The sequence below is a fragment of the Anarhichas minor genome, unplaced genomic scaffold (genome assembly GCF_050575085.1).
Source record: "Anarhichas minor isolate MPS153535 unplaced genomic scaffold, ASM5057508v1 ptg000055l, whole genome shotgun sequence".
Lineage (NCBI taxonomy): Eukaryota > Metazoa > Chordata > Actinopteri > Perciformes > Anarhichadidae > Anarhichas > Anarhichas minor.
Genome location: NW_027466501.1, coordinates 4,220,185 through 4,235,721, shown reverse-complemented (window position 1 = coordinate 4,235,721; position 15,537 = coordinate 4,220,185). Strand labels below are relative to the sequence as shown.

At 43.4% G+C, this 15,537-nt stretch overlaps 1 protein-coding gene across 8 annotated transcripts in view; it reads right to left on the bottom strand.

Annotated features, from left to right (window-relative positions):
- The window catches only part of sbf1 (SET binding factor 1), a 76,690-nt gene that overhangs the window by 38,063 nt on the left and 23,090 nt on the right, over positions 1-15,537 (bottom strand). For 7 of the 8 annotated variants that reach the window (XM_076076050.1, XM_076076057.1, XM_076076053.1 and 4 more), the window contains 4 exons: positions 4,519-4,604; positions 2,265-2,402; positions 1,169-1,297; positions 497-607 (listed from right to left, as the gene is read on the bottom strand). In XM_076076050.1, coding sequence (XP_075932165.1) covers positions 497-607; positions 1,169-1,297; positions 2,265-2,402; positions 4,519-4,604 — 464 coding nt within the window. The remainder of the gene's footprint in view (positions 1-496; positions 608-1,168; positions 1,298-2,264; positions 2,403-4,518; positions 4,605-15,537) is intronic. The other variant, XM_076076056.1, reaches the window with a different exon arrangement.

Genomic DNA, 15,537 nt, shown 5'->3' with positions numbered 1-15,537 from the left:
TTGTGCAACACTAAAGAGTGTTCACTGAGCTGTATACAACTAGTAATCCATGAACTATTCCTTCATGCATGCACAAAGAGATGTGCAGGCAGTCCTGTTACAAGCACTTCTGCATGTGCACATTCACAGTCTGCATACAGAAACGCATGAAGGAAACAAAAGGTCCAAACCACAGCTAATACCTTTTTTGCTGTACCAAGCTAACACAGATGCAAGTTTAGCTCCACCAGCGGCCCATGCTGATCGAGGTGCTGCGCCAAGAAACTGCACCGCTGAGCAAGGCGTGTGGAAACATAAGGAGTGTATACCATCCAGCAAAGCAACACAGCAGCAGAAATGAGACGGAAGAATGGTGTCGCAGCTCATCATCGTCCTCGGTCAGCTTTGACCTTTGGCTTTGTAGGGCAGCGTGGTCTGTACAGGTGTGTGTGTGTGTGTGTGTGTGTGTGTGTGTGTGTGTGTGGGAGAGAGAAAGTGATGAGTGGTCAGCAGTTACCTGGGAGCCTCCAGCGATAGGTATGACGCAAGTGAGGAGATTTCCAACCACTGTTTCCATGGGGACAGTAAGGCCATCTACATGGACGGTGTAGATCAGACCCAAACAGTTCTGTTCAATCAGGGCACAGAGGTCGAGGGTCAATCACAGCATGCCACAGGGCCAGAAAGCCCTCATATTTACAGTATATTTGAATTAAAGAGAAGGAAATTAGTGACGGTCGGTATGGCTGTAGATGTTTAAAAAATAAACAATCGATAAAAAAGCAGTTTATCATTATATGCAGTTTCTATAAAATTGTAACTAATATTTGAACAGAATATTTTCACATTAAGGGTTTAAAAAAAGACGATCAAGCCGACTTAGTTCGGAGAAAGATCATTTTGAATTCCGAAGGCGTACGGTTGTGTTTTTCTGTTTAGTAAGAACAAAAGGTGAAGAATATTATTATATCACTTTGTTAGATAGAAAAAACAATAATAGAAAAAAGATAAAATAAGAGAGCTTGTGGAACGTGGCCGCTGCACACTCACCTATGCTAATATACCGCCTGTGGCCGGTTGGTCAATTTCAACATATTGCCCAACCCTACTGTCGACGCTAGTCAAGGCACACAAACCCACAACCGATGCAGAAATGAGTGTGTTTTGGGACTGTCTGTGTGTGTCGTACCCTGAACACCTCTGTGTAGTCCAGTTGGGACACCAGCACCAGGCTCTTGGGGGCGAAGACCTGAGCTGGTTGCACGACAGCGAGCTCCTCGTCCGCCTCATCCAACTCGCTGGCCACAGCCTTCTGCAGCTGGACAAAGAGAAGCATCGATATAACGGCACTCACAGCAGGCTAAGAGACAATGGAGACCCAGGTTCGATCCACAGTGGGTGCTTCCTGGCTGTGTGTTCGAGCAAAGACAGTTGACCCTTCACTAAGTCCCTCCTATCAAACGCAGACTGGCCAAACGTAGCGTAGCATCGGCCAGCTGTGACCAGGGTCCAGCAACGATCCGAACTCTGCTCCAAAGACTCATTAAATGGTTTCAGCTTCTCTTCGTGTTCAGGCTGGTTTAGTGGATTTGGAGCTGGTCATGGTTACATTTCTACAAAAAAATAAAAACCATAAAAACCTATGGAGCTAACGTTAGCAGAGTACATTAACACATCATTAACTAGCGTTAACACTTCTATGCTACGCTAGCAGCTAAAGGTACACTGAATGTATTCACATGTTGCTCTTGCTTTTTAATGACTGTAACCGTGAATAAAGACCTACCCGGCTTACAGGAACAGTGTTGTTCCTTCATTTCATCATCTTCTGTCTGGCTCTCCAGGTGATGTGGTGGTTCACTTTTACACTGTGGTCTGTAGCTTCTATCTTTATTTTTTTAACCTGCTCTGCTGAATCAGTTTGACATCCTGGATATTTCCTTTAAATGCTAAATAGACTTACTTGTTTCGCACTTTTCTAGTCTTCCGACCACTCTAAGTGGAAAATCAGAAACGATTGCATGACAGTGTACGGAGCAGAGTTGGATTAGTTGTCGGTCCCTGCTGCTGGCCGATGCTACGCTATGATTGGCAAGTCTGCATCCCAGGGGCAGAGCTTAGCGAAGGGTCAATTGCCAATTGTGTTCATGGGAGGATGGTTGTAGTTAACACTGAATATCATTAATTCCAATGAAAAGATTGCATCCTGATAGAACAGCTTCTAATTACACATTTTTTTGCACCTTATACTACAAATTGTGCTGATTCAACTGAGTCGGTCTCACCTGTGGGTTGTCCAGGCCCTCCCAGAAGGTGAAGCAGGCACAGTAGTGACGGTCCGAGTTGATGTCAGTCAAAACCGCTACAAAGAAGGAGGCAGGTTGACGCTCGGGAACCAGCTGCCAACCGCTGGGCTGACAGAACTAGAGAGGAGGAGGCGCAGGTTAGAGAGGTGAGAAGGTGACGGCAGCATTGGGGCCAGGGGGGGAAACCGAGACGGGTTGGAATCAGATGGTGATGGAAATAACAGCAAGATTAGCGTACCTGGGCGACATATCAGACAGTAAGGTCACATGTTCATCCAAGGCTAGGCTATCATTAGCGCAACAAAAAAGGTTTAATAACACGATGACATCACCACAGCTCTGACCGAACCATGTGAATAGCCGTGAAAGTCTATTTTGCGATCGTTTTTTTAATCACAACGTAGTTAGTTTGAAGAAGTTATGGTATGTCGTTTTCAAATATTTAGTTGCACAACAAGAAATATAAATGGAGCAATCAAGCCATGTCATTGTTGACCGAGGCGAGCAAACAACAGAAAGTCAATATTAGCTGTTTTCTTTCTTGAGATGTGACATTTATAATAAATGGTCATTATTCATGAAGTGGCCTCACAGACTTGATGAATTGAGCTGAAGTTGGGCTGCAGCTGGTCTGTGTAAACATGTCCCACATGCTTTTATCTGAAGTCAGTCCACACCTAAACACTTTATAAAGCAATTTTTAGTTTCAGTGAGAGCATACGCTGGTGTCCAGCCGACATTCGTGTGAATCCGTGTTGATTCAACAGGCCCGACAGCTGACTTGCATTAATATTAAGAATGCAGCAATCTCACTTCCCCATCCCCCTCAAAGACTCAGATACCCAGGGGACCGATATGAAACCAGCGCCCCTTTTTTCCAAAATGAAAAATGTATAAACGTTTCCGTGCAAAAACTGAAGAAGATTAATAACGATCCAACCAATCAGAGCATCCCTAACCAACATAACGTCCTGCTCTGTTTTTGAGTGTGCATTCCCTATTTTTGGGCACTTATGTGAAAACTAACTTGCAAGGAGACAGTCATTCAAATCAAACACATTAATGTGTGTGTGTTGAATTTGAATGGCTGTCTCCTATCTCTAGATCCCCTCAAGATCCATCCTCCACTGTACATGACATAGCATTTATTTTGGTTTCTTCTGAATAAAATATTTTTAAATCATATATTCTTCAAGTTTTAAGTCTAAAGCCCCACTAGTGGCCCGTGGAGACAATACCCATTACACCCAGACAGTACCGTTGGACAAAACAAGCAACATACTGGTTATTTTGATACTCTTAGGCTGTGTATACATTGCAGGTAAAAGTGACCAAATCTTTAGAATTCCTGCAACTTTTAAGTCACTCTAGATCAACGTCCGTCATAATTCCACACTGTGAAGCCATTTACGTCGCAGTCCCACCACTCCTGGCTCCGACTCTACAGCCACACACACACACACACACACCTCCGTACAGAAGGGCCAGCCATTGTTCCACAAAAAGCCAAAATCAATATACCATCAATATACCAATATAAATAATTATAATATAAATTGGATCCGAGCAATAAGTCAGATTTGAGCACTGAAGTGTGAACATAGTATGTGGTGAAAAAAGTTTTCTTCAACGGTGGCATTGGAGGAAAGAGCAGTGGGTCATTAAAAACAGTATTCATCCTCAGAGGACCATGCATACCCATACCAAATATTATGCAATCTGGCTAGTGTTTGTTAAATCAAGTTCTGTTGGACAATCAACCAGAAGAACCAACAAAGTGACATTACAATCCTTAGATAACCTTGTGATCCACAGCTCGTTCTCTTGTCAGACCGCCGGGATTAAATTGGTCCACGATGGATCTCAAGTTCAAATGTTTCCTCACTTGTTGGTGTACCAAAAATGTGCTTTTTTAAATCTATAAATAACCTGAGCCAAAAACACAAAAAGCCGTTTCATAATAGGCATTCAAAAAAAAAGAAGCTTCAGTTAAGATTTAGAACTGCTAAAACCTTCCAACAGAACTGATGCTTCACCACAAACAAACCTCACCCAGTTCAGAGCCTGATGAACGCATCAGCCCTAACCCTAACCCAACCTGGAATAGTTGCAGTTAGTGTCTTGCCCAGACCATTGAGCTGCCCAGGGAATTGAACCCCTAACCCAGACAGGGTTAAGTGCCATGTTCTACCCACTGAACCACACTGCAGTGCGTCTGTAAGTGTTGACTCACCAGCTCTATGCCTTGTGGGAACGGGCTGTCCTCCCAGTCTTTCTCAGGAAACCGCTGGAGAATGCGACCTTGACCTTCACCCTCCGCTGCAGAGACAGAGAGAGACAAACACAGGTCAGTCCTCGTTATTTACATCCTTAAATAAACTCCTTTGAAGGTTGTTTGTAAACCATATAAGCACATTCTTTTTTGAATATTTTTTGTAATGTATGTTGTTATACAAATAAACTATGAATTCATGTTAAAACGTGTGTTTTGCTACAACATGCCACAGAGATTGGACCGGATGCAGGAGAAAAAACAAGTAGCCTCCATAAAAAGAGGAAGAACACATCTCTGACAAGTGTGTTATGTTGACAGCTTCACTACAAAGACAGGACTTCAGAGGCAACCCAACTGTTAGTCAGTAAATTGCTAAAGTGCTTCTATTTCTACACAGTCATTACCAATTCATTAAAAATGAGGGCAGCGGTTTCCACAAGTTTGGAATTTTGGCCGTCGCCATCTTGGATTTTTTGCAGCCAGTGAACGTTGACAATATTTGGACTGCGGAGCAGTGACGCCGTGGTAGAGACGCCCTATACGGCTCCGGTATCTGCCTGTCAATCAGGGGCGTCGTTACCAAAAACTATTTTTTTTTCGGTGATGTCATTAAATTAAACTATTGTTTCTCACATGGACAAGTTATTTATAACTCCAACATGCTACATCTGTGCGTGCGTTCTGGTTTGTATGTTTTCTCCCCCTTCAAATTACAATCCAATAGCCTATCATCATACTGAACGATATAAAGTTGACACTGTCAGGTCCATTCTCCATCCATTGTGTGCGGCCCCTTTAAGAATTAGGATTTGGGAGTGATGCGGATATGAAAGCTAGTTTATCCGTCTTTCCTCTACAAGCAGGAAAATTATTTCTCTCTTTATTTGAGAAAAGTTCATATTTGTGTTGTCAAATTTCACTATGACCCTGAAATTCTGTCTCTTGTGTTATCATATACTGAATGCAAGCAAAACTACAGAGCAAAATCACACTCTTTCTGATTGAACCAATCTATGAACTGTCAAACAATGGATATACCCCAAATGGGCCTCAAAAAAAATTGCCCGCACAAACATGCCACTCCCCTTGGGGCTTAGCCCCCCTTTCTTTGAATGCTAGAAACGCCCCTGCCTGTGTAGTCCCGCCCTAAAGCATCCCCTGCTTTATGGTCTGTTTGACTCTAAATGGACCATAAGTTACTAAATGAACATCATGCTGTATTGAAGAAGACTTGAAACTAGAGATTGAGACCATAAACTCATGTTTACAATGTTTACTGAGGTAATAAATCAAGAGAGAAGTAGAGTCATTTTCTCATAGACTTCTATACACCCAGACTTCTTTCTATAACCAGAGGAACCCGGATGGCCATTAGAGAGAATGCAAGTTTAAGGCACTCCTGCCTGGTTGGTTGAACAAATAAGTTCAGATAAAGTCTGAGAAACATCTATTGGTTACAGTTGTTTTCATGCCAGTCTGGTCTCCTAAATGAGTCCATATCTGCCTGTTAAACAGTAGTGTGACGTGTTATAATGCTTTTTTTTTTGCTGCTGGTTAATGAGGCCATTTCCACAGTTGGCCAGGGCCTGGCTGATCACAGTGGCACAATGACACGACAAAGGCCCGCTTATGTAACCACCACAAGCCCGCCTTTCAGCTTCGCTCCATCTGAAGCCCTACAGGCTGCTTAATGGCAGCATTCATCCGCACAGAGAATACACTCATCCTCCCGATACAAAAGGATGTGAATCTAGCATGAAACTGCACAAAACTAAATATTATCCCATGCTGATAAAAAAAGAGAACTTTTCACCAGCATTTAGTGCAAACCTGGACAGTTTGCTGCCTCAAGAGAAATAAGTCTTTTTACCAAGGGAACTAAAACAGAAGCTCATACACACAGAGACAATACACAAACAGAAAGTAGGCCAGCTCCCAAAACACACAGGGAAATGCTCAAGTCATCCTCGCTCCCTTGCGAACCCGAGATATGTGGACGCTTGTGGGAGCGGCGCTCTGAGATCAGGTCATCAAAGACAAGAGATTCATTTTCTTGTTGCTTTGAGATGATTGGCTGCCTTCTTTGAGACTGATATTTAGTGCTCAGGCATCAACAAACAAGTACTGACACTATGGAGAGGGAATACCATGAAGTGCACTGATTCAGTTCTGTATAGGGCTGGGTATCGGTTAGTGGGACGGATCATAAAACTCAGAGTCACGGATCGGATCAGCACCAAAGAAAAATGGGAGCAAACATACCTTTTAGAGATCCCTAAACACGTTTTTTTAGCTCATACTAATTACTGATCGTTGATCCATATTGGCAGAAACACATCCCCTTGTTGTTTGATTATAGCAGCTGGTCTACAAGGCTCCAGACTATTTTTTTTTTTTGCCATCATCCAAAAAATCATTTCAAACGGTCAGAAGTCTGTAAGCCATCAACAATTCTAAATGTTATCCTTTTACTTTGTTATAGAAATTTATAATTTATTTTTCTTCCAAAAAACAAAGAATTCAAATGATAAGGAAACAAAAGATTGTATTTTCAAATCTTGTCATTAGTAGTTTTAATGATGTATTATAAGCTATAGTGTAAACAGGTCATAATTCATCTCTAATATCTTTTTATGTTGCTGTAAAAACATCTCCTTCAAACAATGGATTTATTCAAGTTTAACACCAACACTACATTTTATGAGATTACATGTGAACACAGTTATAATTTACCTTAGCCCAATTCTCCTTTTCACTGAACAGAGCCTGAACGCATCATAATGTAAATGAAGCTCAAGCGCAAGTTCAGTCAAAAAGACACTCACTGATAATCTCAGGCTCTCCTCTCCTTGTAATTACTCTATCAGCTGATTGGGGGCGTGCACTTTTAAGTAACCAACCAGATTCGGCACACGGTTTCCTTAAGCCAATCATATCGTTGCTGTCAAACTTTAAATAGTGTTCTCCTCTCTGCTGCTGTCAGTTGTCATTTCTGTGTTAAGCAGATGCGACCCTCCTCCACCCCAGTCGCCTGCAGTCAGCATCACAGTCAGGCTCCTGATTCATCAGATTGCAGCAACTCCTTTCACCACCACCACCAGTGTCTGGACTCCAGGGGGGAGTAGGCCTATTGCACCTCAGTATCCCTACCCTCGCTGATATTACTTCAGGATGGAGTCCAATCGCCAAAGACTTTGCACTTTTTATATTTGATGCATGTATAATAAATCATTGTTAAATTATAAAACAGGTCTCTCCTGATTGAACTGAACATTAGCCTTGTCCATTAGCCACGTTACCAGCTCTCCTCCAGTCAGAACACTGATTGGTTGTTTACAATGTAATATTATCAGAGATCGGAGAATAGAAAAGCATAAATGATGTCCTGATTGCATATTTTGCTAAATATTGGCGGATAACCCTCGTCAGTAAAACTTTATTTCACACTGTGATGGTTAACATTAAACTGTGTCATTTTAATCTGCGGTTCACATGAGGGGGGGGGGAATCAGTACGGATCCACAGCGGTCCGTTACACCACTAGTATCGGTACTCGATACATTTAGGATATTGACCGAAGTAAGTTTAAGTAAGATTCTAAGAGGTATTGAAACTTCCCCGGTCAAACGATACCTGAATTTGATCCTTTTTGTGGCCAGAAAGAAAAAATGCGTATGGTTTTGTTCGCAGCCAATCACCGCAAGCTTTCTTCAATTAAAGGTGACGCGTGATTGGCCGACTACCGCAGCAGCTACAATACAGCTGGGATTTGCTGCCTGCACACGGCTCTGAACACAGAGATGGCTAGCAGCTAACAGTGCTAACAGCAGCAACAGTGCTGACAGAGCGAACAGGTGCTGACAGTTTTAACCTGGGGGGGGACTGGAAGGTGGGAGTTGCCATGGAAGCGCACTTAATTTGCAACCGTGGGTCGGCGCTTACAGCGGTAAGCACTGTACGAGTGCTGTATAGTGCGGCAGGAATTAGCTAGCCAGTGGGACACAGACGCACACACACAGAGCTGCCATTCACATGATGGGTATTGAATAAAATACTCTATTGGTATCTATATCACTTTAAGGGTACTGGTATCAGTAGTCACATCAACATGTTGTAAACGATACACAGCTGTAGTTCTGCAGTGCAGAGTTGAACCATCAGTGATCAAAAGTTGATTGCTCCACACGATAAAGCGTCAATTAATTAGGCCCAAAATGTTGAGTGCCACCTCAGAACTTGTCACCTCACACGACGGACCCTTTGCACAGCAGCTCTTTTGACATGTCATTGCAGGGTAAACACAGATCAAATAAATCACTTTAACTTCATTTAGGTGGGCCAGGGCCCTGGTACTGTACATGCTGGCTCACTGGAATGGCTGTGACACACTTAACAGAAAGGGACCATAATTGACACTATCAATTACACCTGTGTTTACTCTGCTACGACTGTGAAAAGGACCCGTTCAGTCTGTGAGACAATGCACATACCACAACCGAGCGTGTGTACAATCAAAGATTTCCACTCGTCAGCTGTGCCACATGCACTGCAAATGAGAACACAAGTCTAATTATATTTCTAGATCTACATAAGAAATAACTATATTTAGACCACTTTGCACAACACTGTGTCACATAACAATTGTTAAAAGAGGAGAAAGTAAATCACAATCTGCTTGTAAGAAGGTGCTGATGGACTTTGTTGTGACACCAAAGAACATGCGACTGCGATGAATCATCCATCAGAATACCAGAGCTGAGGCATGCTGGGACCCGCTGTCACCTCCCAACTACGTCCTTAAGAGACGGCGACTTTTAAGAAGTGTGTCACCTGGCACCGCCTCGTGTTGTGTTCTGTAACAATGTGTTGCCAGTGGGTGACGTGCTGCAGGTGTGTCACAAACACAAAGAGAAAACCCAGGCACGAGTGCGACGGCGTGAAAAGCAGAGGCCGGTGCAGAAACACTTTTGGCCAATAGCAACGCAGGGTGGGGACTGTTGGGCCAGTTAAAGCAGGACATCCTGCTGCTGAGGGAGGAGTGAGGGAATAAACCAGGAAACCAGTCTGCTGGGAGGGAGGGAGGGAGTGACGCATGCACGCACGCACGCACAATTTCTTGTTGTACTCCTTTTCCCACCTCTTGTGCATAGCGCTGTGTTTGCTACATACAAGAGGTGTCTCCTCGTCTCAGGAGGCTACTTTTCACTCTAATATGTGCGTCTGTACAAAAGGAATCGATGGAACGTAAACAAGATTCCAAAGGACTTCACAAAACCAGCAATTACTCAGAGAAATGAGAGGGCAAAGAATGAGACATTGGCTGTGACATGGTATAAAACTGATTACAACCCTGCCCATTACAACTCCTACATAACTTAAAAGATGTTTCCGTTTGATTTTCATTGGGCTAAAATATGTTTTCATGACAATGCATTTCCCCAATATGCAAGCAGCAGCATCGGTACGCCGCCGCTGCAAAAATATGACGTCCGCTGCTGATTTGTTGTTTTTTTCAAGAGGAGAAGGAGAGGAGATCAGGAGAGAGGAGGGGGGAAGAGAGGAGAGAAGAAGAGAAGGATAAAGCAGAGAAGAAGGAGAAGAGTGGACAGGAGAGGAGGGGGGAAGAGAGGAGAGAAGAAGAGAAGGATAAAGCAGAGAAGAAGAAGGAGAAGAGTGGACAGGAGAGGAGGAGAGGAAGAGAAGAGAGATAAGAAGAGGAGAGCAGCTAGCCATCAGGTACCATTAATTAATTGGTAAAACATTGAATGACGACACCAAAGTCATGATTTGACTTGACAATTTCTTATTATTTTCCATAAAAATGCAGTTTATAGATGGCTCTCTGTTGTTTATAATGCCTCTTGTTTAAATACAATAAGCACAACAGATGCATATAGCTGCTAAAAACAAACATTCCAAAATTGATTCAGTTATGAACCCAAAACGATAAATACTGCCTTAAATTGACCAGAGCGTTGATGCTTTCAGTAGCAGTATGAGACTGTATCACATTTAGCATGTTCGCTCAGGCAAAGCGACAAGAATCTCTCCATTTGTCTTTGCATGGCAGTTTTTGTATGTTCTTGCAGCATGAGGACATGTCATTTGACAATGAGCCAGGCCTGAAAGGTGCCACATCTGGACCACAATGACAGCAGCAGAATGCGTCTAAAATCTCACCTGATGTGTTAATTTCGTTAAAGAAAACTATGACAAATCACAGTTTCCTGCAGGTTGCCAGGTGGAAGCCGTGACGCTTGTTGCTGGTGCTTCGTTCGACAAACCAGCATCTCGTCTCTAATGAGGCGCTCGCTTCTCTCACACAGAAACCCTCGCCAAGACACTTAGTTTCACTTTGACCACCTGCTTAACACCATTTCAATATTTGATGCCAAGAGTGCAGAAAGAATTTATGCCGCTCTAACCGTCAAAACTAAGCACACATTAAAGCAACGTGATTTCCTTGTAACCACAATCACTCTGCACAGACGGGTTTTTTGGCAAACGTCCACTCTGGGTGTGTTTAAGCAGAGAGCCGTTAAACGGGCCGTCTGCAGGCACGACTGTGTGACAGATGCTGCTGATGTTAGCCAACGGCTCGCTATCAGCCTGTGAGTGGAATGTGAAACGAGCGGAGTGGCCTTGCAGGGATGCGATATCAGCTGGACCTGTTGTTGTTATGCAGCGTTATTCACTGGAGGGCCATCGGTTTCATTTTCAGCAGTGATCATTTTCTCTACAACTCACCGCATCTTATACACCAAATATATGCGTCTTTTAGGACACTAGTTCGTCTTTGCCTCCTCTTTCTGATTTAGATAAATTCCGACGACCTTGAATCTGGTTTTCCGTCGGTGCATCTTGTATTTACTCTCCTGGACAGCTCGTGTTTGCATGTCTTGCAGCAAAAACTAAAAATGAGGACTGCGTAGATTAACACCCCTAAGTCTGCTCCCTCATTATACAAGCTCATGCAAACACCGTACATACCACACTCATAATCTCACCCCCTCGTTTCCAATGAGGACAAATGTCGTCAAAAGTTACAACAGCAAAAAAAGTGTGACAAATATCTTAAAACTGCCCTAAAGAGTAAGAGTGACCACGTGTCAGCTGACTGAAAGCACTAGAAACTATGGCGTCACCAAAATCTACACAAACACTCAAATATCAAACTGGTGATCGCACCGTGTTCCTGTTGTTTTGTCCGTCCCCGTCAATTGGACGGAGTGTAACAGCAGCTGTGTGAGCAACACAATCAGCGAGTCACAATCGGTGCATTGAGTTCCTACAGAGCTGAGCCACCAAACATCAATGTGCAGACTGTGAGCAGGCTTTTTTAAGCCGCTGGACTCTCTCGAAGCAGACAGCAACAGCCCAAAATCAGGCTTCCACGCTTCCTGGTTCGCCATCCAAAGTCATACACAATAGTTCGGCCTGACATTCCAAGTGGGTTGAAACTGAGAAGCCTTGAAAGTCCATTTGTTGGGGCGAATGAAAAGGGATCTGTTCACTTTTTAATTTATGCTATAAAGTACAAATAGTCTGATATTTTGAAGAATGGCCATTTTGTTATTAATTATATATTCCCCTCTTTTTAACCACCTTACAATCTCACCAATATATACCATCTAGCCACCATTTTCTTTCCACAACGAGGCTGTGTGCCAGTAACAGACAGTTAAATCGAAATTTGAAATTCAGGGCATTAATATAAAAGCAAACTATGTGCTATGTAAAGATATAGTGCAGTTGAGATACATCGATACACACAAGAAGTACAAGTACTTACATATGGGTACTTAATAATACCATTAAAGTTCTAAGAATGACTTTGAAAAGATGTTTTATTTTCTCCTGACTTTCTGAGTGTAACATTAACTATACAACAGGATGCTGCTGACATTTTAACATTTAACACTGCGTTTTCTTCATGCAAACAGAGCATAGTTTGCAGCAAAGATGTTAATAATTAACCCTTTAACGTCGCTATCAGATTAACAGTTAAAGTAAACGGCTTCGTCGCCATGTTGGGAGCCGCATGGAGGCAATCCCTCGATCCACAGCAGCTGATACTGAGAATACGTGTAAATACAAAGACCACTTGTTTGTTAAAGAAGTATTAACTAAATAATACACTAGTGTTATATAATCGGTAAGGCAGATACAAAGAACATAAATAGTTCCCTTCTACAAGCTTATTGTTTTACTGAGAGTATTATCACTGTTATAGGGTTTTTTGTGGATTCTGTGATAAAATGATTTCTACAAGGTTCTGGTTCTTATGAAGATGTGTTGTCAAAAAGAGAGCTTTATTTTCAGACATTTTTAAAGACTTAGACTGCTACTTTCTTTTGGAAAAGTCTACCTTTGTGCAAACCAAAAGCTGACCACAGATACAATCAGAGCCTCATGCCAGCCACAATCAACCAAGAGAGCCGGCGATCAGCGAGGGGGCTCAGTGTGAAGCTGAAGGTGGCTGCTGCTTAGAAACACACGTGCTGCGCGAATAAAGAAAAGAAAAACACTTCATTTGGGAGAGGGAGATAGAGGCAGGCCTGAAGAGGACAAAGGGTGGGAGCATGGGAGGAAATGTGGGTCACACATAGCGCGCGTGCGTGCGCTATGTGTGCGTGTGTGTGTTGAAGCTGGCGATGACTCCTCACACAGATGACTACTAGCGGTGATACTCTGTGACACAGGATGGAAGTAGACCGCCAGGTCATGTGACCAATAAATGATGACAGTCATCGCTGAAATGAGTGTGCGAGTATGTGTGCGAGTGTGTTTCATGAGCTTGGTGCTGAACCAGACCACGGCTCCTCCTACGCAGGCTTCCAAACCACAGTGACACGACATCGGGCGGTTTCCAAGGCGACGGCCGCCGGCGGGAACAAAAGAGCTCCGAGGCTCGTGTGTTTTCGTGCGTCTATGTTTGCACATATGTACATTGATGTGTGTGCAGAACTGCACAAAATAAGGGATACAATTTGGTCTTGAGCAAGCTGACTCTGCATAGGCTTTGGCAATATGACGCGATGTTGCTTTCACTATGCTTCATTGAATTGTTGTAGCGCATCAAAAAAAACATCCGAGCATACGTCTGATTTTGTGTATTGTGGTATTATAAATGAAATTTATGGTGCCGTTAGATTGCTGCTAGACCGCCCTGTTAATACAGGTGCGTGCAAGACACTAAACCATATTTGATCGTGGTGAAAATGATTTTTTTTAAAGGCTAAACGCCAACAAATGGATCAAGCAGAATATTATGTTGGATAAAAACATGTTGTTTGGCGGTTCTTTGGTTTTAAACCGACAGAAAAAGGAGAGCCAGAGAACGAGAACGAAGGGATTTGTAAGCTGCATGATAAAGAAGTCGGGACTAAAGATGAAAAACACCACAAATCTCCACTCCCACCTTAAAGCTCACCATCCAACAGAATACACAAGTCTTCCACCGACTCCATCCACAAAGAGCAGCCGGACCAAAACTCCTACACGGCATCGACCCTCAGCGATTGGGGCCTGCTCCTGCATCAGCTTCAGGAAGAGGACGTTCACTTAATGAGACAATATCTCACTGATGCAATGTCTTACTGCCATGACACTTTTCCTACTTAGGTTTTACTCACAAGCTCTGTGACCTTTATTTATGAGGAAAGCTTTCAGAAATAAATCACTTCCACAGCAAAAATGAATCCCATGAACAACTTGCAGCAGCATAACTTCATTGTTAAGTGGAGATCAGTGTGCAGGAGGTGAGCGGCCATGGCTGCAGTATTTATCACAACAGCAGCAAGATCACATCTCTGGGTGAAAACGTACTAAACTATGACATCATTATATCCAGCCTCTACAACCACACCCTCTGACAGGGCTCTCTGCTGCCCGCCCAGTTTTCTTACCGTACACACACACACACACACACACGATGGGGTGTGAGTCACTCTCTGATTAAAAGCAGCACCGCAGACTGAGGCCCCTCCTGGGGTACGAGGCAACACGCGGACCGTCACATCAATAAGTCACACCTGTCTGAATTTGGTGTCAGACGGCAGCAAAGATGATGATCCTGCATAAATAGATGAGCCAGCCTGTTAAAAAAAACAAAAAAAAAAAAACTGAGCGACATTGCCATTCAGGAGCCAAATAGAGGGTGAAAAAAAAAGCCCCTGCTCCATCTGGAAAGTCGCCCTGGAGACAATGTGGGACATTTTATTCGTGCAAAAGCTCTTCAGCAAACTCACATCCTTCCTGCAAAACTAATGCAACAAAAACGAGAGGCTTTCCAGGAGTGGAAACGGCCTCAGAGAGGGACAAAGCGTATTTAAATTCTACGTAGCCGGTTGCTTCAGGTCCATCTCAAACCAAGTTGTCACAGACTGATGATTAATAACATGACTTTTATTTCTTCTCACTTCACCACAGGTGGCTGTGTGCTAATGTGCTCTGCTTGAGTCTGAGCCACCAAACGGACTCAACAGAGTGGGGAAAACCTGCCAAAGCACACAGAACTCAGGCCATCTACTTTCCAGTCTCTCTGGCCAGTGTTTCGGACTAAAGTGCATCCAGGATTCAACTTCCGATTCAATTCAATGCAACTTTATTAATCCATGGAGGCGATTTGGTTTGGGGCAGGTAAAAACAGACAGGAAACAGACATACAGTATATGCACAGACAGACAAGCAAAGGAGCTGTTTAAGACTGTTGGGCTGAACACAAACAGACCTCCGCTTGTTTAGTCATTCATATCCTGGTCCTAAACAGCACATCAGTACACTAGTTTGAATCGAACTATAAAGCAAGGAATCTCTCTATGTGTGTGTGTGTGTGTGTATGTCACGTATCTGAAGAACCGTTTAACCGATCTTCTTCCCAGTTTTGCGGGTGTATCGCTGGAGACCCGAGGACGCGCGGTGTGCCGTTCAGACACCGTGCTTCAGGACTCTGTGGACCGAGTGGAGCATGTCGTC